The following is a 26,915-nucleotide window of genomic DNA, read 5'->3' as shown; positions in this document are numbered from 1 at the left end:
GCAGGAAGGTCACTTTACAGCTCTGCCACAACTCTGCATAAATAAATTCTTGGAGGCGACTCGTTTTTTGGCAGTTCAGGTTAGGCCAGCAGCAACTGTAGTCCTGCCAGTTTGGTGCTGTCCAGTGTCAGTAAATAGGCCTGAAGCTTTATAACAATACCAGGCTCCAGGACTTGTCAGGCTTCGTCTGAGCTAGAATCTATTTTAAACTTAGCTGTATCTCCAAAGTTATTTAAGAAAGCTTTGTTGCACCTGCAACTTGCTCTAGGATCAGATGACTCCTGTCTAGCCTGTCTTAGCTGTAATAGCGAAACTTTCCTAATGTCAAATACCTATTGTTCATCTTGTAATTTTATCCAGGTTTTGGTTTTATTGCCTAACTTGTTCTTGCTTCAGTCTTTAGGCAAGTGTGTGGTTCTAGCCCAAAAAATCACATTGTATATGGAGAAAAGGATTAAGAAACCTAAGTAATCACAGCAATCACTAACACACACCATGGATCATCATGAGGGAACAGTCTGCAACCCATTAACAACTACAGGTTTAAAACATATAAAAAATACCCCCAAGCAGCTGCAAAACCAAGGAGGAACCAATCCCCACAACTGACACCACACTATGCCCAAGCAGGAACCAGGATGCTGACAGCTCACTCTCACAACACAACTGCAGGGCAAGAGCTTAGCATCAGAGGAAACAGGCAGATCGCCATGCCTGTTGATTTTACTGCATTTGTAATGATCTTCAACAGAAACTGGGCAATTTGGATTATTGCTTTAATCTGAGTAATAATAAATGGTTGTCCATTTTTTGATTAGACTGTTAAAGCATTAGAGTAACAACAACAAAATCATTCTTCGCTGCCTATCATGAAATTATGCATGCAATACAATCCTTAAAAAAATAATTTTCAAATAAATAATAACAAAACAATCTGACAGGATGATAAAGATCTTTGCATACAACAGGCCTTCAACTTTTTTCCAAAGCCTAGAATAAGTTACTTGTTTGGAAACATGCAAAATTTCACCCCACAGCAATCACTACGGTATCCTTCCTATCCTGCTTTTAACAGCGTGCAGTTCTGAATCCCTTCAGTTCTATTATTTTTGTCCAGCAGTCTGGAAGTTTTAAATCTCAACTCTCAACCCCAGATGAGCATGACAGCAATGTGACAGAGCAGGTGTACGTCTCTCCAGGCTTGAAAACTGAGCTGCTGCCTGTCATATCCGTCTCATTTAGGTTGAACTTTGACAGTGTTCATTTGTGGGTGCAGAGAAATCTGCTTTGTTTGGGGTCAAGGGGAGGAAGACTGAGGAAGATGAGAACAGTTGCTTATTCCAGAAAATGCTTCTGGGAAATCCACCTGCTACAAAGAGGATCTGTTTGCTCAGGTGTACATGGGGGAACACAAGCCAAGGAGCACTTTCCTGGGGTCCAGGCCTTCGGATGCTTTGGGAAAAGCTTCCAAACAGGGGCAAGAAGGACGCAGGGGTGTAAAAGCCCTGTCGATAGCAGAGCCCCTGCAAAGGATGACAAAGCCTTTGTTTTTTTGTTGTTGTTGATGGGGTTTTTTGTGGGGGGTTTTTTTTTTTTAATTCCCTCATATTGTTGCTTTCTATTTTGGCTAATTCTCTAATTTTGTATAACAGGTTTAGTTTTATCCAACAGATGGATTTACAGGCTTTGATGGAGCTTAGAAGAGGGGATAGCTTTCTGGGGGCTTCCACACTGGTCTAAGTTGTGTTGTCTATGCAAGCTGTAACCTACTTCTATTCAAGTGAAGAGTAACAGTAAAGAAAGCATCCACTACTCAAATTTGTTCATATCTCAAGTATTTCACATGGTTTCAGTTTTTTGTGAGCTATGATTCAGAGCAGTCCGAGCAAAACTAGACAGTACAATGCCTGTGCATTTAGGATACAGCAGATTAACGTCATCACCGAGAAACTGCAAGGATTCATGACTTTTTCCCCTTTCATTATTTCTAGAGCTTATCAACAAGATGACATTGTATCAGGGCAGTATCCTGGAAGTTTCCTTCTTGTCTTGCAGATCACTGAAGTCATACACCCTTTGACTCCACACCTGTCATCACAACCCAAGACACACAATATATTCTAAGAAATGAGATAGCTAAAAAAAAAAAAAAGCCCCCTCATAAAACCCCAAAACAACAAAACAAAACAAAACCAACAAATTTATGCAATCACTGGCCTAAGAAATCTGTCTATAATGTACCTACAACTACAGATGAAAAGACCGGAAACTCAAAAAGCGAATGCGATGCAGTGAGGTCAGTCTGTACAACTAGTTTGTATCAACTCCAGCAATCACTACATGACAGGAGTCATTCCAGCCCGTGAAACACAAACTCAAATGCTTGAGTCCTGTTAAACATAAAATATGAAAGCTTTCTGCATGCACTGAAAGAGAATTATTAAAGGGGGAGGGAGGCGGGCGGGGGAAGCAGTGCTTAACCAGACTATTTTTATGTGCAAGGTGAGGCTGTGGCATGTGTTTAAACACACATATACTGTTTTCAGGCTAGCAGGAACCTCTGCATTGATACTGGCTTGACATTCATTTTAGGCACTTGCAGGGAGAAGGGCAGCAAGGGATAGCACCTGAAAGCCATCAGAAAATCGGTCTCTGATTTCAAAGCCTTGGAAGTTCCATTAGACTATTTATTCTGACCTTTGATACAACTCCGATTTTTATGCACATGTCATTCAGTCCCCATGGGAGACTGGATGGGTTTGACTGCCCAGTGCTAGCTGACACCAAACATACTTATCGAACATCACATCACACAGCTAAATTGCAGTCTTCCCCCTTCGTTTAGTATCAGGAACGTACCATCCTTGAACAACTAGACAGACGCTCAGTACCTGCTTCCCCCAAGTTTTGAAGTGGTAGCTGCATCCTGGCCAATCTTAAAGATCAAAATGAGGAGAATCAAACCAAGTCCTTTGGCTCAGACCAAAGGTCTTCACTTTCCATCATTCAAAGGTGGCTATGAGCCTCTACCATACTTACACTAGCAATTAATTTATAGGGATCTGATAATACATGTGTGTTGGTTAAATCTGTGGTTGTTAGATTTACCACCACTGACTGCTACAAAAACCATAGCAGCCACCCTGTACGTTTACTCTGTTGGAGAACATAAAGGGTAGAAATATTTCCAGGCACCTAGTTTCTCCATCTCTGGTGTTTGCTCATCTGTAGCATAATACAACTCCTTAGATACTTCTGACATTTTCATTTACTGTGACTATCATGCAGTATTTTCCAGCTACAGTGGCACTGTGAATTTAAAACAGAACTGCCAGGGGCATATTTAAATTGTTAATTGCTTTAACTGTTAATATTGTTTAATTATAAAGATTTAAAAAACATTTACCATTTAAATTTCCTGCAGAAGAATGGAGAGCACCTTTCCTAATAGCTCTTTCATTCCACCCCAGTTGGTTGGCTCAGTTTATATATTCGTTCTAATTTTCAAGTCAGCAAGGAGTTTTGCCTGAAGAACGATAGTACAGATAACCTTTGTGCCCAAAGGTGTTATAACTGATACGAGCAGACAGATTGTGCTCTACAGATACGTTCAGCCAATTACACGTATTTCATTTTTTAACCTTCTTCACTGTAAAATTTTGCTGTAGTGTCTTAGCATATACACAGTGCATGTAAAGCACAAAAAGTCTGATGAATATTTTAAAAGCAGGGGCCCATAGCCTACATACCGGGAGTCATGTCATTTACAAACATGCTCCCACTGACCTGTAATTAAAATGAGATCCTTAGTGGAGCTCATCTTCCATTTAGGCATCAGGAAAATCAGGGACAGATTTTCCAAAGCTCTGCTCTGAGCATTTAGAAACCATCACTGCAAATAGGAGCTCCTGAACCCTTCAGCACTTATGAAACCTGGCAACTTACTTCTGGGGCCTACATTTGGGTTTCTCATACCAAAAAAAACCCCAAAAACCAACAACCAACAACTAACCAGAGGCCTCAAAGTCTTATTCCAAGGAATTAAATGTGTCAGATTTCACTTAACATTTTCCTGGCTAACAAAAAGACCAAATTTTTCTGCTAGAGCTCATACATTGCCGCAGCACAGCAGCTGTGCCTGACGCTATTAGCTCAGTTCTCAGATGCCGGCTAGCTCTGCAGCATGGTGCTACACTTAATGACTCCACGTTGCTGGGTGGGTTACAGAGCGTGCCAGGCAAAGGCAGCTATGCTAGTTTTGGTTCGTCTTTGCTCAGGGTCACTGAGATTATGGAGCCTCCATCTTTCAGCAAAGGACAGAAACATCCACTGCAATGCTTGAAATCACAATCTAACATGATGGTGAGTAAGAATCCCACCCTGGAGCTGTGGCTAAAGGGGGACCTGCAGCCCCTTACTGAGCAGTATTCACAGAAGGCAAAATCCTTTCCATGCAGAGGCCAGGAGAGCCAACCCAGTGACGCAAGGACAACAGAATAGGTTTGGCCATGAGAAAGAAAGTCTGCCTTAACGTAGCAGCTAAACTCGATAACAGAAACTTTTGTGTGACCAGAGTTCTTTGTTTCAGGACTTAACTAATCATAAAGTAGCCTGGGAATTCAAAGAGCTGGGGTGGAAGTGGGGAGAGAAATCAATATCCTGGAAAAAAAACACAGCATTAGGTAAAAGATGTAGGCAAAATTCTTGCTATTTTATTCTCTCTTTCTTTCCCACAGGCAAATTTACACCATCTCTCACTCACCATGGGCTAACGGTGTTAAGAGCATTGTGAAGAACAGCAGCTGTGATGACCACATGACTGTGAAGAAGGGCTTGAAAGTATCCCAGCAAACGAGGGTTCAAACAAAACAAGGTGAGCGTCCTCCTGTACTTGCTTCCAACACTTCAACTGTTGGCCTTCAATTCACATCCGAAAAGGGGGAAAAAAACAATCAAAAATAATAATAATAATAAAAAAAAATCCCACTGCCAGTATCCAGAGTCTGAGACCTACAAATGAAAAAGGAAAAAAAATGCAGTTAGTAAAACAATGATAGAAGTTTTCAATCAAGCGTTGCTGTGTTTCTTTGCTGCCAACAGCTGTAAAGGCAAATGTATCTCCCCCCACCTTCGGCCCTTCAGAAGTATGCACATTCCTACAATCAATAGGAATTAAAACTTGTCCCTGCGCAGAGAGCCAGTTTGTGCATCACTAATGCTCTGCTTCCTCTCTCAAAACAGGGCTTAAGACAGCAGTTTTGAACAATGATGCCCACAGGTCCAGAGAGTCCATAGGCTTGAAAGTTGACTAGAAAAAACAAGTCCATATGTATTGCATTGTATCCTACGTACATGGGACTTCTAAAACAGGCAGCAACTCTCCTGAAAATGTTTGGGTGTCTATAAATCACAAGCCAACAGAAACTCCAGAGCTGAAATAGGTTTAACTGGTGCCTAGGCTTTGTACTGATCTCTTAAATAGAAATAAGTTTCCAGTTCAGCCACTTTTCCACCCAAAACCCTCAAATACAGGGAGCAAAGAGTAAATGCAAGCTCCTGAAAGAGCAGACTTGCCAGCATGCTGGCAAGTCAACAAACTGCTGACGAGAGGTCATTTCATCACTTGGTCTAGGCCATAGAGAGCAAGCATGGGAAGCATGGTGCTTTAGGAGAAAATGCAACTCAGAGTTGTGACAGAGCTGCACTCCCTGGTCTACCTCCCCATTCTCTTCAAACAGAAACCTGTTTTCAATATATGTAAACACATCCACACCAGCTCGACTGGTCCCAGTGTAGGGGATAAGATATCCAGACAAAAATCCCGCTTTTTCTTTAACATCCTGCACAGTATGTAAGGCAGGTGGACACACTGGCTAAAAATTATCTATGCAAACATCTGCTACATGTCCTGAATGACTTGGACAGAATCTGAGCCCAGTGCTTCCCCAGGTAGCTGTAGCTGGGCATTGTAGTCTTCTTTTCTGCTAAGACCTTTCACCCCCTTTTGCATTTCTTCCATGCCTCCACTGTTGAGGCTGACACCAAGATACCAGGCAGTGGGATCAGTAATATGGTTTGGGAGTATGTCTGCCAATGATATGTCTAAAAGCCTCTTTATCCCCCGTTTGAGGTCTCCTATATGGCTTTTAATCATTGAATCTGGACCAGACTTTGAACCCAAGTAGAGCCTAAAAGTCACCTGTACCCTATAGCTACTTTCCATGGTGACTGCCAGTGACCCAGCCACTCATTCCTAGTCAATCTCCACAGTTATTCATTGTGGGATTAAAAATAATGGTCTCATCCATCCCACACACTTACAGGAAAGCATGGGGAAATCTGAATCCGTGATTAAATAGAAACATTTGCTCATTTAATTGGAGAAAGTATTCCAGCTTCCCACCATTTTAATCTTTCAAGAAGGGGTTAGATGGCCACAGTGACTCAACCTTGGCAGGAAAAAACTATACAGAGTTAAACCATGGCATCAGTTTGAGACCTAGCTCCCTGCTGACTTTCAAATGATGATAAAATATGAGGAATTGAAAAGTACTTTGCATATCTGTTTTGAACTCCCTTGACTCAGCAGCCTTCACAGCACTGGTCTAATTAAAAATCTCTCCAAAAATCTCTGATCAACAGAAGTTATTCTTCTCCGAGCAAAGAAGCTGTTTTTGCCAACTTTTGTTCTTAGGCAAAACCCAGTTTGAGCCAAAAAAGCTATACGAAAAACTGTGCTGCATGCCATTGTGATGTGGGTATATTTCTGAAACTCCGGCATGACAAAGTGGCTTTTGTTTTGCCTCCTGTCTTTGCTGATCAACTAAATCAAACCCCACATTGTTCAGAACCAAAGTCTATAAGGAAGCTGCATTTTTTTCTGATAAATATATCTGCTTGCACTGCCAAGATTTTATTCTCCCACTCTACTCTCCTCCCCAGTCTATCCCTGCAATTTGTTCTCTCAAATGTAGCATTAAGTTTCCAAAGCTTTTCCTCAGCTCTGTAACTGGGGTGACTAAAAGGCCCAAGGTCAATATGCAGTCAAGTGGCTTCTTTATAGACATCCTAGAAATTAAAACTTTGCTCAAGCTAATAAGACTAATAAGAATGGTCACTGATAATATTTAAAGCCCATTTTCCAAAGGGGGACAAGATTCAAGAATATTTTAAATCATATATTCTAAACAGCGATCAAGTTTTCCACTTATATTTTAGGAGGCTACCAGTACACATCAAACTACACCACTGGCCATTATTTATGCATGCTTTTTCTACAGCATCCTCTGTAAAGTTTTAAAAGTGAGAAGCTTTTTGTGCTACAAAATTCGAAAAGGTATACAGAGATGGGGGAAAGCTGTTCAAGCTCAGGCACACTACCTTGAAGCCAAAGCTCAGCCAGGCAGTGAAGAAGTGGAGGTTTGTTTTCTGATTTTTATTTGTTTAAGCTGAATCAAGTTCTGGATAATCTAAATCTGTTAGAAAGAGATAACATTATGGTGCAGTTATGGTGCAGTAAAAGGTTTTTAGGTGTAAACTCAAGAAGTCACAAATTAATTATGCTACCTACCCCAGAGAAGGGATAATTGTCAACAAAATATTTACACAGTGGCCTTTATTTTTTTTTTTAATCTGTCTATATATTCCTGCAGGATAGGATTTTTTATATGGTCTCATGGGCTGGGGCTGAATGATCAAAAGGATTCAACTGCCTTCTGCAGAGTCCAAACAATGATTTTGGGAACTAATGTCTTACAACGACCAGAACTACAAATAAACATTTTATTCTACTGGAAAGAGCATTATCCAGTCACAAAGCTCCTGTGCAAAACAGAGACAACAGGAGTAGCTCAGCATTATGCACCATTTACTCTGGTCATAAATCTGGCCCAATATTCCCAGCCCTACTTTCCTCCCTGCCAGAGTAGAACAAGCCAGAGACACAGCCTGTCAGGTTGTGTCTGCACACACCCTGGCTGGCACAACCTTGCCCTTAAGCCTGCTCCTACAAAGACTTCAACCCATAGGCTTAAGGTCATGCACCAATCTTAACAAATCCACAATGGGTTTGGAGAAATGCCAAAGTTGTTAAACAACACAGGGCACTGCTATATTAATGAAAGACCCTGTAATGCTACAAAATTCTGTGTGGTTTTGTATTTCATGTAATCAAATAATCATAGTGTGTTTGTGAACTGGGTATCTGCTGGGGAACAACTAGATAGGAAATGGGTGGAGCAACTCTTTTTCTTAATGGTCACACAGTGTCTCTCAAGCAGCATTACGAGATGCAGAAAGAGGCCTGCAAAACAAAATTCACTTAATCTTTGGATTATCTCCAGGTATAGTACAGCCAAAAAGAGAAACTAAAGCACATATCTGTGAACTGTTCAGTGCAGAGTGTTACATTTATTGATGCAAGAGGGGGATACACCATCACAGTGAAAAATTTAAGGGCTATGTTTGACCTAAGGGGTTTGTACTTGAACCACAAAGATGATGCAGCCTGCGCTGATTTAAAAGAAAGTTCTTCTGCTCACTGACCTTTCTGCCCATAGGGCTGCCCCTGACACCCACATGGTCTGATCTGCTGCCAAGCATCACCCAAACCTAATTTGCATGCTGGCAGTTCCCAAAAATCCAACTCAAAGTGGTACTGACAGAATAGGAGAAAGCCAAAGGAAACTAAGGCCTCGTGGTGTAGGGATGAGCAGTGAGGTATTCGTCAAGGCGTTGTTCATAAAAGAGCATTATAGATACACTGACAAACTCAACATCTACACAAGTCTGTTCTTCAGCAGCTGATGTCAAGCAGCACATGGAGCATTTTCTGAGCTCATCTGTCGATGGTCTACAGGGAGGGTGAAAAAGAAACCACTTCATCTAGTGAGTGCACAGATAAGCTGAATTCAAAGTAGAATGTAGAGCAGCACAAGCCAAACTTGTCAAAAATCCACTTAATTGCTGCCTTCCTCCAAACATGAGCATTTGCACCTGCACAAAGCTGGACACTACTCTTCTCACATGGCAAAACCTGCCTGCCTTCCTCAGGTATTTAGCATTTTCTAGACAGGTGGGGTACAGCCACAGGAGAGGCAAGAGTGTTTTACAAGGGAGCTCATTAGCAAAAGCCAGATAGAAATGCTCTGTTTTTCTTATCTAGTTTTACTTGAAGTAATTTTCTCCCCACCCTTGAAAACATGCATAGTAAAACTAGTTTAGACAAATCAGTGATGCAAGGATTACTTTGTATTTCGTAATAGAAAAGATTCCTGCACTTATCTTCTCCTTTGGCAGAAGCTGCTTACTAAGTAGAAAATAAACGTGATGTTTCAAACAAATATTGATTAAATCCACTGTTTACACGGGGAAAAGTTTGGAAGTAATTAAACTCCTTGAAGCTGATGGGCCAAGCTGGAACCACGGATTTAATTCCCCATTCTCAGTATCTGCTACTTGAGACAATTTATTCCAGACAACATTTTCAGAATTTCACTACGAAGAGAGGGAAAAGAAATAAGCCCAGCAAGGAAAAAGATAATATGCAAGCTCTGCAAAAGTAAGTTAACTGCAATTTAATGTTAGAAAATTTCCTTTAAGTTAAAGAATGACCTGTATTGCTACTCCCATTATGAATGGCTAAACAAAAGAATTGCTGCAATACATTTGGTATGAGTTGTCTGCAAGACACATTTTTTGTTAATTTTTTGCAAAATTGCTAAAAAGAAAAGTTTTGACCCTCCCACCTCTTTCCACTTTTACCCTATTTCAAATCCTTTTCCCTGTCAGGTATTCAGGATGTGGCTCCACAGTCACTTTGCAATGGCAGCAACACAACCTGCCATATAAAAGGTCACGCAGACATTACTGACGGTATAACGCAGGGGGAGCAGGGTGGGAGCAGGCTGCACTCCTGGTATTTCAAAGGAACTACATGCACTTTTACTCCTAGCCACTCGCTGAGGTTACCACAACAGTGACATGGTTATTTATGGGCAGATTTTCCCCTGAGTTTTACATGAATTGTCTGTAAACTTTTGTCTGTGTCTGCATTTAGCCCAGAAGATGGTTCATCCTATACTGCAAATGCTCATAAGGTCAGAGTTCTCACAAAGTTCAGGAAAACACACTTTTGTTTCTCAAAATATCAAGTGGCAGCCATGGCTTTTGGCTCTTTATTTCAGGTTTTAAGTTTGCTAGATGTGATGCACTGTGAGAGACCCAGTGAGCCTTCTTAGGTTGAGTGGACTCACCAAGTTGTGGTTCAACCTGTTCACACCTATGTTCTCTTTCTGGACCGCAGACCCTACTCCCATTCTCTCTCACCTCTCTGCTGGGGCTGTGAACTCAGAAGGAACTCCTCAACCCTATCACCCTATATGCACAAAACTACAAGGTATTAATTTCCCAGTCCCTATTTCCAAGCAAGGTTTAAAACGAGCACTTGCGCCTCTGCCCCTAATTGCACATTCCTTTATATTAACATTCATTTCATTCATATTGTTTGAAAACCCAAGATCATTCTGCCCTTTACTCCTCCTTTGTATCTTATGTAGCACTCTGAGAAGTAATTTTAAAACCTTAAAAAGCAAGCAACAATGGCAACAAGGTATGTAATAAGTTTGCATTCACTCCAGATTCTCAGGTATCACTGCAGTGCTAGTTATGGTCCCCTGATAGGAGCAGCCAAGGCAGCAAGGAACCACTGTCAACTCAAACCAAGCCTTATCAACCACCTGTTTAGGCTATAATTCAAAGTGACAAAGAACTCTTTAAACGTACTATGGGATTTGCTGCAAAATAACTCTCAAGTGTTAACTGAGTTAATTCATTTTAGATTAATCAAGCCTTTGATAAGAGCACACCTGAATACAGACCAGCTGAATATAGTAGCTTTTTTTTTCCTGTGTAGGTGAAATGAAGGCTTTTGTGCTTTTCCAAAGGTCAAAAGGGGAACTTAAGCTATCAGCTGCTCGTTGGCTTTCCCATTCAATCCAGGATCAAAGCAATTTCAGCAGAAAATGATAACAAAACTAAAAGTGAAGCTACACACAGATTTTTTGACTTCACATGGGAGGATGGTGGGGAAGGAAGAGAAAGAAAAGGAAGACTCTTGGAAATATCATCCAGAAGCTTAGAAAGATTGTACCAAATTTTATGCATGAATATCAGGCTACTGAATGCTCCAGCCTTTCTTTAAGCACCTGCTGGTTATCCTCGGCAACACACTTCATTAGAAATTTAAAAGACGAAGATACATCATTCACAAGGTCCCTGCATTGACAGAGCTTTAAACTAGGCTTGAAGGGGGAGGGGGATAATAGCAGGCTTGCCTGCGACAAGCTGTGGGACAACACTCCAAGGTTAGAGGGACGAGGTGCCAGCGAGGGCCCTCAGCCTGTTGCTCAGAGACATGCTGGATACACTGCTGCACAGCTGAACTCTTACGGAGATGAGCCAGGGGCTCCTGAGGTAACAGGAACCAACAAGGAAACACCGGTGAAAAACCCCAAAGGAATTCCAGCCACTCCAGCCAGTCAGTCAGCTTCATTAGGGGCCCAGTTTAGATGCCTCTATGCCAACACATGTAGCATGGGAATAAACAAGAGGAGCTGGAGACATGTGCACACCTGCAAGGCTATTGGCATCACAGAGACATGGTGGGTGGCTCCTATGACTGGAGTGTTGGAATGGAAGGACGCAGGGGTTTTAGGAAGAAGGACAGGGAGGGGAGACAAGGAAGGACTGGCCCTCTATGTCAACGACCAGCTGGAGTGCATGGAGCTCTGCCTGGGGATGGATGAGGAGCTGACCGAGAGCTTATGGGTCAGGATTAAAGGGAGGGCTGGGGCAGGGGACACTACAGTGGGGGTCTGCTACAAGCCACCCAACCAGGGAGACTAAGCGGATGAGACCATTTTTAAACAGATAGGAGCAGCCTCACATTCACAAGATCTGGTCCTCATGGGGGACTTCAACAACCCCAATATCTGTTAGAGGGGCAACACAGCAGGACATTAGCAGTCCAGGAGGTTCCTGGAATGTATTGGTGATAACTTCCTTCTCCAAGTGATAGAAGAACCAATGAGGAGAGGTGCCATACTCGCCCTTGTTCTCACCAACAAGGACGGGCTGCTGGGGAATGTGAAGCTCAAGGACAGCCTTGGCAGCAGTGACCATGAAACGGTGGAATTCAGGATCCTCAGGGCAGAGAGGAGGTCGCACAGCAAGCTCATTACCCTGGACTTCAGGAGAACAGACTTTGGCCTCTTCAGGGACCTGCTTGGTAGAGTACCATGGGACAAAGCCCTGGAGGGAAGAGGGGCCCAGGAAAGCTGGTTAGTATTTAAGGATCACCTCCTCCAAGCTCAGGAGCGATGCATCCCAACAAAGAGGAAGTCAAGCAAAAATGCCCGGAAGCCTGCATGGGGGATGTGTTGGTTTTGCGTGGCAAGGTTTTGGTAGCGGGGGGGCTACAGGGGTGGCTTCTGTGAGAAGCTGCTAGAAGCTTCCCCTGTGTCTGACAGAGCCAATGCCAGCCGGCTCCAAGACGGACCCGCCGCTGGCCAAGGCCAAGCCAATCAGCGCCTCTGTGATAACATATTTAAGAAAGAGAAAAAAACCAGTTAGAGAGTGCTTTTGCAGCCAGAGAGAGGAGGGAGAAGATGTAAGAACATCTGCAGACACCAAGGTCAGTGAAGAAGGAGGGGGAGGAGGTGCTCCAGGCGCCGGAGCAAGATTCCCCTGCAGCCCGTGGTGAAGACCATGGTGAAGCAGGCTGTCCCCCTGCAGCCCATGGAGGGAGGATGAGGGGGTGTAGAGATTCCACCTGCAGCCCGTGGAGGACCCCACGCCGGAGCAGGTGGAGACACCTGAAGGAGGCTGTGGCCCCGTGGGAAGCCCGCGCTGGAGCAAGCTCCTGGCAGGACCTGTGGATCCGTGGAGAGAGGAGCCCACGCCAGAGCAGGTTTGCTGACAGGACTTGTGACCCCGTGGGGGACCCACGCTGGAGCAGTTTGCTCCTGAAGGTCTGCACCCCGTGGAGGAGACTCATGTTGGAGAAGTTCGTGAAGGACTGTCTCCCGTGAGAGGGACCCCACGCTGGAGCGGGGGAACAATGAGTCCTCCCCCTGAGGATGAAGAAGCGGCAGAAACACCGCGTGAGGAACTGACCGTAACCCCCACTCCCCGTCCCCCTGTGCCGCTGGGGGGGGCGGAGGTTGAAGCCGGGAGTGAAGTTGAGCCTGGGAAGATGGGAGGGGTGGGGGGAGGTGTTTTAAGATTTTGGTTTTATTTCTCATTCCTCTGCTCTGTTTTGCTTAGTAATAAATAAGATGAATTCCCTCTCTAAGTTCGGTCTGGTTTGCTCGTGATGATAATTAGAGAATGATCTCTCCCTGTCCTTATCTCGACCTGTAAGTTTTACCTTTTCTCCCCTGTCTAATGAAAGAGGGGAGTGATAGAGCGGCTCTGGTGGGCACCTGGCCCTCAGCCAGGGTCAACCCACCACAGGGGAACAGGTAGCTCCTGGGCAAAGTCAAACACAAAAAGGAAGCCTAAGAGGGTGGAAGCAAGGGCAGGTAGCCTGGGAGGTATATAGAGAAACTGTCCGAGCAGCCAGGGATCAGATTAGGAAAGCCAAAGCCCTGATGGAATTAAATCTGGCCAGGAACGTCACGGGCAACAGGAATAGCTTCTATAGGTGTGACAGCAATAAAAGGAAGACAAGGGAAAATGTGGTCCCTCTCTGGAAGGAAACAGAAGACCTGGTTACCCAGGATATGGAGAAGGCTGAGGTACTCAGCGACTTTCACCTCAGTCTTCACTGGCAAGGGCTCTAGCCACACTGCCCAATTCACAGAAGGCAAAGGCAGGGACTGGGAGAATGAGGAACCACCACCTGTAGGAGTAAGTCAGGTTTGAGACCATCTAAGGAACCTGAGTGTGCACACGTCCATGGGACCTGATGAGTTGCACCCGCGGGTCTTGAGGGAACTGGCGGATGAAGTGGCCAGGCCACTCTCCATCATATTTGAGAAGTCCTGGCAGTCCGGCGAAGTTCCCACCGACTGGAAAAGGGGGAACATAACCTCCATTTTTAAAAAGGGAGAAAAGGAAGACCCAGGGAACTACAGGCCAGTCAGTGTCACCTCTGTGCCCAGCAAGATCATGGAGGAGATCCTCCTGGAAACTATGCTAAGGCACAAGGAAAATAAGGAGGTGACTGGTGACAGCCAACACAGCTTCACTAAGGGCAAATTGCGCCTAGCAAATTTGGTAGTCTTCTATGACGGGGTTATAGCACTGGTGGATAAGGGAAGGGCAACTGATGTCATCTACCTGGACTTGTGCAAAGCATTTGAGACTGTCCCACACAACATCCTTGTCTCTAAATTGAAGAGACATCGATTTGATGGATGGACCACTCAGTGGATAAGGAATTGGCTGGATGGTCGCACTCAAAGAGTTGTAGTCAATGGCTCGATGTCCAAGTGGAGAACAGTGACGAGTGGTGTTCCTCAGGGGTGTTCCCTCAGTATTGGGACCGGTGCTGTTCAACATCTTTGTTGATGACATAGACAGTGGGATCAAGTGCACCCTCAGCAAGTTTGCCAACAACACCAAGCTGTGTAGTGTGGTCGACAAGCTGGACGGAAGGGATGCCATCCAGAGGGACCGTGACAGGCTTGAGAGGTGGGCCCATGTGAACCGCATGAAGTTCAACAAGGCCAAGTGCAAGGCCCTGCACAAGGGTTGGAGCAATCCCAAGCACAACTACAGGCTGGGTGGAAAATGGATTGAGAGCAGCTCTGAGGAGGAGGACTCGTTGGGAGACGAGAAGCTGAACATGACCCGGCAATGTGCGCTTGCAGCCCAGAAAGCCAACCATATCCTGGGCTGCATCAAAAGAAGCATGACCAGCACATCAAGGGAGGTGATTCTGTCCCTCTACTCCACTCTCATGAGACTCCATCTGGAGTACTGTGTTCAGCTCTGGAGCCCCCAACATAAGAAAGACATGGAGCTGTTGGAGAGAGTCCAGAGGAGGGCCATAAAGATGACCAGAGGGGTGGAGCACCTCTCCTATGAAGACAGGCTGAGAGAGTTGGGGTTGTTCAGCCTGGAGAAGAGAAGGCTCCAGGGAGACCTTATAGCAGCCTTCCAGTACCTAAAGGAGGCCCACAGGAAAGCTGGAGAGGGACGTATTACAAGGGCTTGTAGTGATAGGACAAGGGGTAATGGTTTAAAACTGAAGGAGGGTAGGTTTAGATTAAGTATCAGGAAGAAATTCTTTCCTGTGAGGGTGGTGAAGCACTGGAACAGGTTGCCCAGAGAGGCTGTGGAGGCCCCATCCCTGGAAGTGTTCAAAGCCCGGCTGGATGGGGCTTTGGGCAACTTGGTCTAGTGGAGGGTGTCCCTGCCCACGGCAGAGGGATTGGAACTAGATGATCTTTAAGGTCCCTTCCAACCCAAACCACTCTATGATTCTATGTATGCAAATATATGATAACACATGCAAAATTTCAAAAGGTGCACAGTATCATCTGAGGATGTGGTAAAATATGCAAATGTTTGTATTGCATTACCACCCTCAGATCAGCAGGCTTTCTGAAAACTGATTAGGAAAAACTTGGTACTCTCATTGGTTAAGCACCACCCGATAAGGCAGCTCGCAGCTGGCAAGAAGCAAGTCAGCCCCTCCACCGCTCCAAACCCCATCAGGAGGAAAAACCCTACAGTTCTTGGGAAAAGCTATGCAGCTTTTCACACAAGCTACACAGTACCATAAACTTCTGACCACCTGAAAGAATCCTATTTCATCATCATATATAGCAATTATTACAACAATGTTCTGCAAACTTTTGGGGAAGTATTAAGATCCTTCTCAAAAATGTATTATACCTACACAATATGCCATCTTTGTCAAACATTTTAATTTGTACCACATCTTTATAAAGGGAAAATAATACATAGGCAAGCACTCCTCACAGTATTGACAACAGTTATGCGTTCATTGCAAAACTCAGTATGTGGCAGCTCCTTGCAATAATGAAAATTTCAGCTTTCTTTTCAAGTAAATTTCTCCTTACAGAGAGAAGCTGAAAAACAGGACCCAAATGCAGCTCAAAGGCTTAGTAAACCGGTGGTAAATAAACATAACTCAACACATTTGATTTTAAATTCACATGACTTTTAATCAAATCTCGTAATTTTTTCTGTGAATGATTCATGATGTTGAAAGCCTGGGTTTGACAATACTGTCATAATGCTTATTTGCATTCCACAGAGCCTTTGGTAATTCTTCTATGACAAATAAAGCACGTGTGGTGCGTGCATTGAAAATAGAGACAAGCTTATCACCAGGGTCAGCATATTTTTAACTTCCTTTTGCTACCATTAGCAGAGCTTGTATTTTAAGTCATCACCTCTCCTATACATACCAGCCTCATTTATTCAAGTGTCTTACCATGGCTGTAATTGTGATGCCACCAATTCTGCATTGGGTCTTTCTTTAACCTGAGGAAGTGACAGCCTCCAAGGCAAAGATTAGCCAAAGGAAATGAGAGAAAATTAGAAGAGAGTCCAAATAGCGCATCTATAAGTGAAATGTGATATCAGGACCAGAGGAAGAATACTACTAAATGCCTCTGCATGCAGCCTTTAAAATAATTTTCAATATTCATTTATCCACCCTATCTCTCCCTTCCCACTCTCTCTGTCTCCATCATACCACCTCTGATTTTCTTCTTTTCCTTCTCCTGGCAGGAAAGGACCTCTTTAACTTCCATTGCCCAAAATTGTCCAGCAGCTGTAGATACAGAGGGAGCAAAGAGTTCAGTGCCATTTGCCATCACAGTCAAGACCAGGTTTTGGAGGTGGGTTTTCTTCCTGGAGTGTGTAGAGGAATGCAAATGGGAGATATTTCTCTTTTGCATGCAGCTTATCAGGAAGGCAGCTCAAAGCTCATATGGGTGGGCTCCATCTCCCTGTACATCAGCCAGGAACAGGAGGATGGTACACAGGCTTTCAGAGCTGTTTGCTCCCCTAAAGTGGCATATGCCATAGAAGAATCTTACTTGCAAAGATGATGGTTAACCCTTTTTTGTGAGCCCTGCAGTTCAGAAAAGGGGGAAAGGGACTGCCTTATGTCCACCTCTTGGCACACTCCTTCACAGCCCAGTTGGGCCCACCGTTCTTTGCATACGAAGGTTAAACAGCAAAGTTAAAAAGACATCAACAGCTACAGAGAATTAAGCACTGCTAAGCTGAAGCAGAAAGCCTGTCCTCTATGATGGCTTGTTTCACAGGGCCTGCAGCAGCAGTGACCTGACAGACAGCAACACGTGAACTGAAATAGCAGGGTTGCAACTGCATTTGTTGTAGGAAGCGGTACTTTTGACAACACTGGATTTCCTCAGCCTTTGACTCCAGTCACTACTCGCACATATAACTATATGCACTAATAAAATAAAAAAAAAGGGAAAGAGTGCCATTTGACTGAGCAATTGCAGTGAAAACAGCAGCAAAGCTGTGATCTATTTCCTATCTGTAAAATGCGTCTCCAGTGCCTTTTTATTCTGCTCTTGCTTACTTTTCCTTTCTCAAATGGATGCTAACAGATATTACTTGTTTTGCACTAAGAAAATGTAATTTCCTTCACTTTTTGTGCTGATTAAGATATTAACAAGCAGTATAAGCAAGGTCAATTGCTTTTCCCATTTAAAATGTACTGCTCTTGAAAGAATTAGAGTAACAACAAGAGATCACCTATACATACAACTATTTGCACACATGCACACTATCAAATGAAACAAAAATTACTGGCAAATGAGATTAATGGTGAAAGCTGAGTGAGTAACACATTTTTACAAAAAAATTATCTAGGAAAAAGTTAAGTTTAATTGTCTTTCAGATGTGTTATGATGCAATAAATGTCTATTAATGTTTAGCAGCAAATTGGGTTTTAATGATCATTGCTATTTTTGGCTGGTGGATGACATGTAGTTTAAATATAAACCAGATTTATGTTTTACACCAGGATGACTTTCTCGGACGACTCTCCTTGACTTAACCTCTTCACACCCCACAAGATATTTAATATAATTTTATTTCTAATAGACTGGGAGCCAATACGATCATATTTGCTACTAGTGATGTTTTCAATGAGAAATAAAATCAATGAGGTTTATGCTGAAGATAAGTGATTAGTTAAGTCTAAGTGGCTTGGAAAATTTTAGGAGGGTTACATTATCCAACTAGATGATGCAAATTAAGAAAGAGTCTGGATAGAAGCAAAATCTATGAAAAACTGCTGACCTTGCTGTGTTGGAGAAATCTTAGCTAGAATTTACTGTTTTGTGGCACTCAAAAATTAGTATTAGTAGGTAAGAAATTTTGTCTCATTTTTCAGCAGAAGCAGTCAACTTTAAGCATTCATACCTATAATGGGAAAAAAAAAAAATCATCATCATCTTCAACCTAGAGACAATAGAATAGCCCAGTGGGTTGCTAGGAGAAAAAACAAACAGCACTTGATGTAGTATAGAAAGAGCAGGCAAGCAAGGCAAAGCCAGCCCATGGACTGACTGTGAAAGCAAAGACAGTAACACAGAAGCCATGTTCTGCATTATAAAAAAGTAAGAGATAGGCATGCGGAAGAATAAATGTTGCAGCTACATTTCTAGATGTGGTATTTTCCAATGAGCTACATACATAGGAATAATAGAAAAAGCAATAGGCCAAATAACAGAACAGAAAGTATTTACAGTTCCCTACAGCAAATGTCTATGTAGTAATAACAAAGAGCCTGCTTTTCCACATTTTACCATGTTAATGACTTCTGTTGCACATTAATCAAGAGTCTAGCCTCTTTGATCTTTGGAGAGGAAAAAAAAGAAAGAGAGATTTAATTATTGCACTCATTTTCTGCACAAATCCTTTTGTTATAATTTATATTCTGCTAACAGAGGTTACCATCTAACCCAAAGCCTAGTTATGAAAGGTCCTGGGCATTCACACAGTAAGAGGCAGCCTTTCTCCTCCTTCCCCTTTCCTCCCTCATATTATCCAATCAACACAGAATGGGAAGAAAACACTCTTTTGCAGAGAATAGAGATGTAGAGAGATAGCGGCTGGTGATTTCCATGTGTGCCCTTCAGCTCTGAAACCAAGCTACAGCCACTAAATGGACTATATCTAGCTGACTTTAAAATCAAGTGGTAAATACTCAACATTTACTTAATCTCTGCAGAAGCAGCCCTTCCAATGAGAGCAAATGAACCCAGTCCAATCTCTGATGAAAATATTCCCCCCACATCCCCAGTAATTTGCAGTTGCCTTAGCTTTGTCCCTCTCCAAAGGAGTACTTGGGCGATCTTTTAGGTTAGCAGTGAACCCAGTCTCTTCCTAAGCTACTTCAGCATCGAAACTCGATTAGCAAACTGGATAGCAAAGCTCCTGTCAAACCTTATGGAAATGAGGTAATATCCTGAGCATCCCTCCTATTGCCTTCACAATGTTGGAGAACAAGACCACAGCCAATCTTGTGTAAAATGCTGGTAAGCCTGTCCAGTGAAAACATGAGGACTCGGCTATGAGTGAAGGTACTCTGGTGTCACCCCAAGCCAGCCCCTTCAAACACAAGCTGATGGACTGCAACTTCCTTGGTCTCCTTCCTAATGAGGAGCATCACACAACTACACACAACAGCAATACGCAATCTGAAGGGGCCACTGCACTACAGCTGAAAGTCAATGCTTCCCTTGGTACTACAAAGGAAATATGTTATACTAGAAACTCTGGATGGATAAAATAGTTTTCTAATACAGTTCATATACACTTCTCTTTTCTCTTTTGAAATGAAACAAAGGCCAGATATTTCCAGCTGAAACTACAAGAGGGATCTTAACTAAAGAGAACATTTAAACCCAGCTGGAATTTCACCAGGAGCTCCCAGCTGAAGCCTCTGCTCTCGCACCGCGACCTGGCATCACCAAGATCCACGTGGTGACCAGTTCTTCTCCAAAGGGAGTGGCCCCCTAATTCTTGCAAAAGGTATTTTTAGAGGCAAAAACCTTGCTTTTCGCAAAAGAAAAGCAAATTTTACAAAAGAAAAGCTTACTCCAATAAGCATGTGTGCTTTTTAAAGGGTACTATAAAGTTTCTAAACAATAGAACGTTTGGGTGGGTGAAAGGCTAAAAGTAATTAATACCTTGAATACCTTCTTGCAGAAATTAATTGTGAGGACGATCAGGACAAACGTGCTTTTTAAGGTAATTGTCTTGGGCAGCTGAGTAAGGAATGCGAGACACTTGCCCAATTTTCATGTCTCATAGCTGAGGATCAGTAGCAATCAGCCAAAAGAGAAAATACACCTGTTTTGAAATTTGCCAATTGAAAATGTGCCTGCCTCAGTAAGCCTCAAATTAAACACATTTCTTAATGGCCTACTACATAGTAACAGTAGGATCACAAAAAGATCCACAGGAAAATTGAAGGCAGTTCTTACCAAGAAGGTTATCTAAAGTGCCAGAGAATGATGCAGTATCATGTAAGGAAGGGGGGAGTAGGGTGTAGGTGGGGGAGGAAAAAAAACAAACCAAATTCTGAAACTTTCTCAGTGTCTTTTTCCTCAAGTAAGCCTATTCCTACTTGACTCCCCCTGAAATTAAGGGAATGACATTAATAATTTAGATAAATTATTCCAGGACTAGAGTGGCTGTATTCAACAACAGTGCTCTCTTTTGTAGTTTGCCAAACTGAAGCAATGAACTTCTATAACATTTTACATTTTTAAGTACACATTGAACTTAAAGTAATCCAGAAAACAGTGTAAACATGTAACTCAGTCACAGGCATCTGGCAAAATCAAATACCATCAAATACAGTCAGACTGAAATGGGATAGCTGTACCACTGAGACTGTGCAATGAACTTAATTACTCAATTTCCATTATTTCTAAGGAAATGGTAAACAACCTCATTTCCATATACCCTAAGTATAATAGTTGTAAAATTTGCAGCAACACCTTTATTTGTGGAGGTACATATAAAGTATGGAAATCCACTTCTGATTTTACTCTTAATGCAGTGCTTCCACCTACAAAAAGCAAGATGTCTCAGTAGTTGAGGAGAAGAAATTAAGCATCTCTGGCAACTATAAGGCGAGATAATTAATCTGATGTATGGCTTGTCTCTTGTGATATTTTGCAAGGGACTCTATAAATACTAAAATGTAGCTATGTTTTATATGCAAGATGAATTTGGGGGGAGGAGGGAGGAGAATTTTGGTATCTCCTGAAATGTTCCCTGTGAAAGGAAGACCACGTTTCTCATCTTCTGCAGGAGAGGATTTCAAAATAACTGCTCTAATGCTAGCTCATCTGAGGTCACTGGCAAAATGCCACTGAATTCTGTAGGAAGAAGCACAACCAAGTGAGGGCCTTTGAAAACATCACCCTAAGCCTAGCAAGCAGCAAGTAATACCTTTGTTATTTAAGGTCATAGCTGGAAGTGGAACTGCAATAAAGTATTTCATTCAATTATCTGAAAAGCCATTCATGGTAAACAACAAACAATGACTTTTACTACATCTTTACTTTGACTTATTTTACTGTAAGAGGAGTAAGCACTCTAGTTTATAAAACAAGGGGATAAACGACAAAGAGAAATCAGCCCTAAACATTTTGCTAAAGCAATCACTCCTTTGTTCATTCTGTTCTCCCTATAAGGGAGATTCACAAGGGTAAAACAGGAACACAAGGCTTCAAAAGTAACCAAAACTGGCAAATTGTGCAGAAAGATAGATAGTGTCATTGTTTAGCACTTGGCACCAGTGTGGATCTGAGCAAGCAAGAACACAGATCGCCTGTGATGGGAAATCTATCAGATGTAACAGAGCCAAATGATGGCTAAAAATCTAACATTAAGATCCTTTCATCCATTGCTTACCTTACATTTACATAAATTTCACTTCCAAAGCAAAGAGACCCCAAAGAGACAATGTTTGAATTGAAAGAAAACTGTATTACAGCTAAGAGGAAGGTCAAGACCTTCTGGTGATCCAAACTGACTATCAACAAAAAGAGCAATACCGAAAATTACTTTTCTCCAAAGTAATGTTTTTCCATTCAGGCTTTGCCTGAATAGAAATAGGGAGGGAAGACTTGAGTGTGTCTTCTGAGGGCAAGAAGGGGTAGGTTGTTTCCTGCATCGGTGTCCCTTCTGACTGCACAATTTGACACTGCCTTTACCCAAGGCATATGTTCAGTGCAAATGCAGCAAGTATAATTCAGCAGCGTATCATACACAAGCCCACAGAGCAAGATCCCAGCCAGGGCTGTCTCATTATGGAAGAAAACAGAAATAGCATTTGTAAATTGGATGTGATCACCAGGAACAGTTTAGCATCAAACGCTTCAGAAATCTAAGTGTATAAAGCTAAAGTATTACATGCCAGTAGATTTCAGGCTGTAGATAGCTTTAGGGTGAGAGAGTAGGGAGACCCCAAGTGGGACACAGATTGCTATCAGAACTTTATCAAGGAGTTTATGCATGATTTCTTCCTCCTACATTAGGAATTAAAACCACTGATGTGACTTAGATCAGCAGAGTGAAGGATGGAAGGGACAGGAATCCCGAACAAGCACCTTCTCCCAGCTTCAGTCACAGCTAGAGTGAGAAAACAATGCATAGCAAAAGAAGTCCACAAATGTCAGAGATGGAGTCTTCAGCCATGAGGAGTGTTGTTGAGTGCCACAGTCACATACTGATAGCAGGCAACAAAAATGCCTTTTCATGGCAATCAGGTTGGGAAACTCCTACAAATTTCTATTTTACAACTGCTGTTCTTTATAAAACCCTCCCATTTTGAGACAAACACGGCCCACCCCAAACACAATTAGGTGCTTTTACAAGCCTGAAGTCTTTACAAGCCACATCACCTAAGAGGAAGGAGTTACTCATCTCAGAGGCAAGGAAATCATCCCATGTTACCAAGTGGCAGAGCTGAATTTCACTCTGGGGCACCAGAGACCCTTGGCTCGCATGACTGGGGTACAGCAGGAACTTCTCAACCAACCTGCATGTATCAGGGATATCCTGGAAAAGTTACCTTCATATTTTCCTTGAGAATTAGAATTATGTAAACTCTCCTCCAGAACAACAGAAGGTACAGATTTGCTGTTACCCCAGCATTGCTGATCCAAATGGCATTTTTCTGATTTTTTTCTGAATTTTATGTTTTCCTGAAAATAATCAAATGATCAATTTCAATATTTTTTAAATTAGTTTTTCCTATTACCCAGTTAGAAATCACTTTTTCTGAAAATGTTCCAATTTGTGGCATTTAATTTAAAGAAACTAAGGTGCTCTTAGACAGAACAGATTTCAGTTGTGTTGAAACATTCTGGCTGATACATGATTTTGATAAAAAAAAGTCAATTTGCTGGAGAAAATAGTATTCCCTGGAATTTTTTTCCTCCTCAAAATTGCCAATAACTTAAAGTAATTTTCTTTCTACTCGTGTGCAATGTCAGATCACTGTTGCATAAAATGGTCAGACTACATATGAGCTGAGAGGAGAACTAGGAGGAATCACCATTCTTTTGCAAACGAAGGCTGGTGCTGGAAGGCCCTCCATGACCCTGATTCCCAATCATATTTCTGTTATGCTTCCCTCAGCAAAAGGGCAAGTCTTTTCTCCCCCATCCTCCACCAACCCAAAATCCACATGCATTTTCAAGTGCACTTTTTCCTGCTACCAAATATACTTCAGGTTGTATTCCCTTCACCTCTTAAATACCCAGAACCTCCACCACACTGGGCTCAGTCCCAAACCCATTGCATTTTTCCCCAGAAACACTGCCATGATTCCAAGCTTTTCATTACTGTAGGTAAAAACAAGACTGAGGGGAGAAGTAAGGACCAGCACACCACTGAAAGCACAGAGAGTAGTTGAGAACACAGATCTCCCTAGAATTATATTCTCCTTATTTAGTAATTAGAAGTTAACCACAATTAAACCAGAACAGCTAGTCAAACAGTGGGTCTGCTCCCTGGTGGCAAACTCACCGGTACCAGCAGTAAGGATGAATGCAACGTGCCCTTTTGTCCATCTCTGCCAACTTCAGCATTACTCAGGCAAAAAGGTGGGGAATACGGAAGAGAACTGAGAGAGCGAAGCATGTTCCAACATCACCATCCTCAAGTGCCACACAATCAGTTCAAGCACTTTCCTCTGTGAGACTCTCTGGCGTTTCAGCTCCCTCTACGTACTTTAGTTTCCTACCTGCCTTGAAACACATTCACTAACATTTAGCTTTCAAAGAAGTGAGGTGCGAGACTGAAGTGTTCTTTCACTGATCTTTCTCTGACCTAATCTGGGTCTTGCTATTCTCATCTACAAATGACTGGTATTGGAGAGGCAGTGTCAGAGTCTTCCGTATCATGCATGGCAGCGTTGTCCAAGTGAACACTATAGACCTAAAAAGCTCATGTCAGGAATAACTGGAACTAAAGCTCAGGGTTGTCTGTTAAAAAAAAAAAAAAAAAAAAAAAGTGAATCCTGAATTAGTTGGCATAGTACTTTTGATCCATAGGACTTCCTTGTGCCTTCCTCTCCGCAGCATTACACTACCTTTCCCTGCAAAAACAGTCAGTACCTTTGATTCATTTTTGAGTATTAATCTTCCAGTCAGCAGCAGGATTTTATCCAGTTTAAGTGAAAGTGTCAGTCAGACTGGTTCACCCTATCTAATGAAGCCATTGTCATGTATATAGTTTCAGGGAAAACCTGCAGTCCGCACTTCAGGACTATACCAGGACTAAGCCTTCCTCATAGCCTTTCAGCATCTCTACATCTCATCACTGTAATTTAAATTGGCGAAGTTCCTGTGAAATGCAGCAAGCCCCAACCCTTAAAACATGTCTGTTTTCTTAACCAAACAGCAGCTGGAAAGCTTTTCCCATGTTAAGCAAAAGGACAAACAGGAATACTCAGGAACACCTCAGTATGGTTATCAGAGGGAGGACAGAAATAATTGCAGGAATAACCAGCAAAGCAAGAGCTCATCTTCACAAAGCCAATAATTGTGGCTGTGAGGCCAGCAATTCCAAAGGCAGCCTGCATGAAAATCACTGCAAACTGAAAACATGCGACTTGTATCTCTGTGGTGTAAAGCAAAGCTATGCTGTAGCAACAGTGAGAAAACTAAATCAATACTGTTCAGGGCCAATATTGGTAAGCCACTAACCAAATGAGCAGCAATGTGAACCTATTGATTCTGTAGAGACACTACTTCTATGCTGTTTTCTTCACGTTCTGAAACATTTCTATCACCTTGCAAAATGGAATACTGGAGACCAAAACTCATAATTAATACTTCCTAAAAACCTGAAGTCACACTTAGATAATTACAAAAACCTCTGGTAGCATATTCTGCATTACACGTTTATCAAAATGCTTTACATTAAGAACAAAAATTATTTTTCAAATTATTCTGCTGCAGATTTATCAGGCTGAACACTTAGTTATGACAACCTCAGGCAGCTCAGTGAGGCTACTTGGATGGGATCAAGACATGCTCTGCCTGACTGAAAACTGCTCCTGCTGAGTGCACAGGAGTACAGACAAAGCACATCACTATGTGAGGATAAAAGCAGGTAAAATTAATGCATGGGTTTATTTTAATATGCATCCAGAGACAGAAAAGTCTGCGAACCACTGGAGACTTACATGTCCCTGTCTTCCTTCCCAGCCAGGTGAAAGGCTTCTGGGGTTGCACTTACCTTCCCCTCCCTCCCCACTGCTCCCCTGGTCTCAGGGTCAAAACCAGGGCAGGATTAGAAAAAAGCTGGGGGATAAACACATCGGTAAAACAATAAATACCAGCTAGACAGCTATGAGGGTCAGGAGATGTTTAGGAAGATTAGAAGTTCAAAGACCACAGTGGCAGCACATACTGACAGATAAAGTGCACTTCTCCTTCTGAAAAATATATGCAAGTTGCATACATATATATTGTACATACATAAAATCTTTCACAGAAAATGTTAATCATTTTTACTTCTATTTAAAATTATTTTTAAAAAAGGTCTTGAACATGAAGGGTTACCTTACTAGAGCTTTCCTACCACTGAATGCATCCCCACAGAGTGCTGAAATCCCTTCAAAGGGATTTCTTTAACAAGTCAGAGATTTGGGGGTTTTGGCAGAAGTGGCAGGGGTGGGAAGGGGCTGCAAAGGTCCCACACAACTCCCGAGTGGCATCTCAGGGGAAGCCCTTCCTGGTCACTGTGGCCAGCACCCTGGCCCTGCTCCCTCCCCTCATCGGGGACAGCACAGAGGCCCTGGTGGGGGCAGCACCACCTCGGGACACTCAGACTCGCTCTGTGGAGCCCACCACCCCCACAGGTGGTGTGGGTCCTGCCCCACAGCCTCCTCCCCAGGCCCTACCACCAGGGTCCCTGGGCAACCCTTGATCCCAAGGCCTCACTTTGATGGCCCCGGAGCAGCAATTCTCCTCCCTCCTGCCCTCCCCAGCTCAGGCCCCACAGTGACCCACTGGCACAGCCCAGGAGCCCCACAGCAACTGGGCATGATTTCTCCAGCAGCCAGGTCCCACGCCCACAGCACAAAACAGTCATCCTCACTGGTGCCCCTCCTGGAAACCAGTGCCGAGGCTCCCAGACACCCGAGAGAGGAGATATGGTCCCTAATGCTGCTTTCAGACCCCAATCCAGGACATATTAGGCATGCCAAGAGGCCATTAAATTGCTAACGCAGCTTTTAGGCCAGGCAGGCAGGAATAATGGTTTGCAGAAGACTCATTATCTGAAATCGAGTGCCTCAAAGCCATCGGGGAGCTCCGAAGTGCCTCAGTGGGCCAAAAATTGTGGTGAGAAAATGGCTGCCA

At 43.0% G+C, this 26,915-nt stretch overlaps 1 protein-coding gene across 7 annotated transcripts in view; it reads right to left on the bottom strand.

The window, feature by feature from the left end:
* Positions 1-26,915, bottom strand: part of ADGRL3 (adhesion G protein-coupled receptor L3) — a 524,509-nt gene that overhangs the window by 333,322 nt on the left and 164,272 nt on the right. For all 7 annotated transcript variants that reach the window (XM_075751372.1, XM_075751366.1, XM_075751367.1 and 4 more), the window contains exon 3: positions 4,763-5,010. In XM_075751372.1, coding sequence (XP_075607487.1) covers positions 4,763-4,817 — 55 coding nt within the window. In that variant the 5' untranslated portion in view covers positions 4,818-5,010. The remainder of the gene's footprint in view (positions 1-4,762; positions 5,011-26,915) is intronic.

This window comes from Balearica regulorum, chromosome 4, assembly GCF_011004875.1.
Source record: "Balearica regulorum gibbericeps isolate bBalReg1 chromosome 4, bBalReg1.pri, whole genome shotgun sequence".
NCBI classification, from domain to species: domain Eukaryota; kingdom Metazoa; phylum Chordata; class Aves; order Gruiformes; family Gruidae; genus Balearica; species Balearica regulorum.
This window is presented reverse-complemented; position numbering and strand designations above follow the sequence as displayed.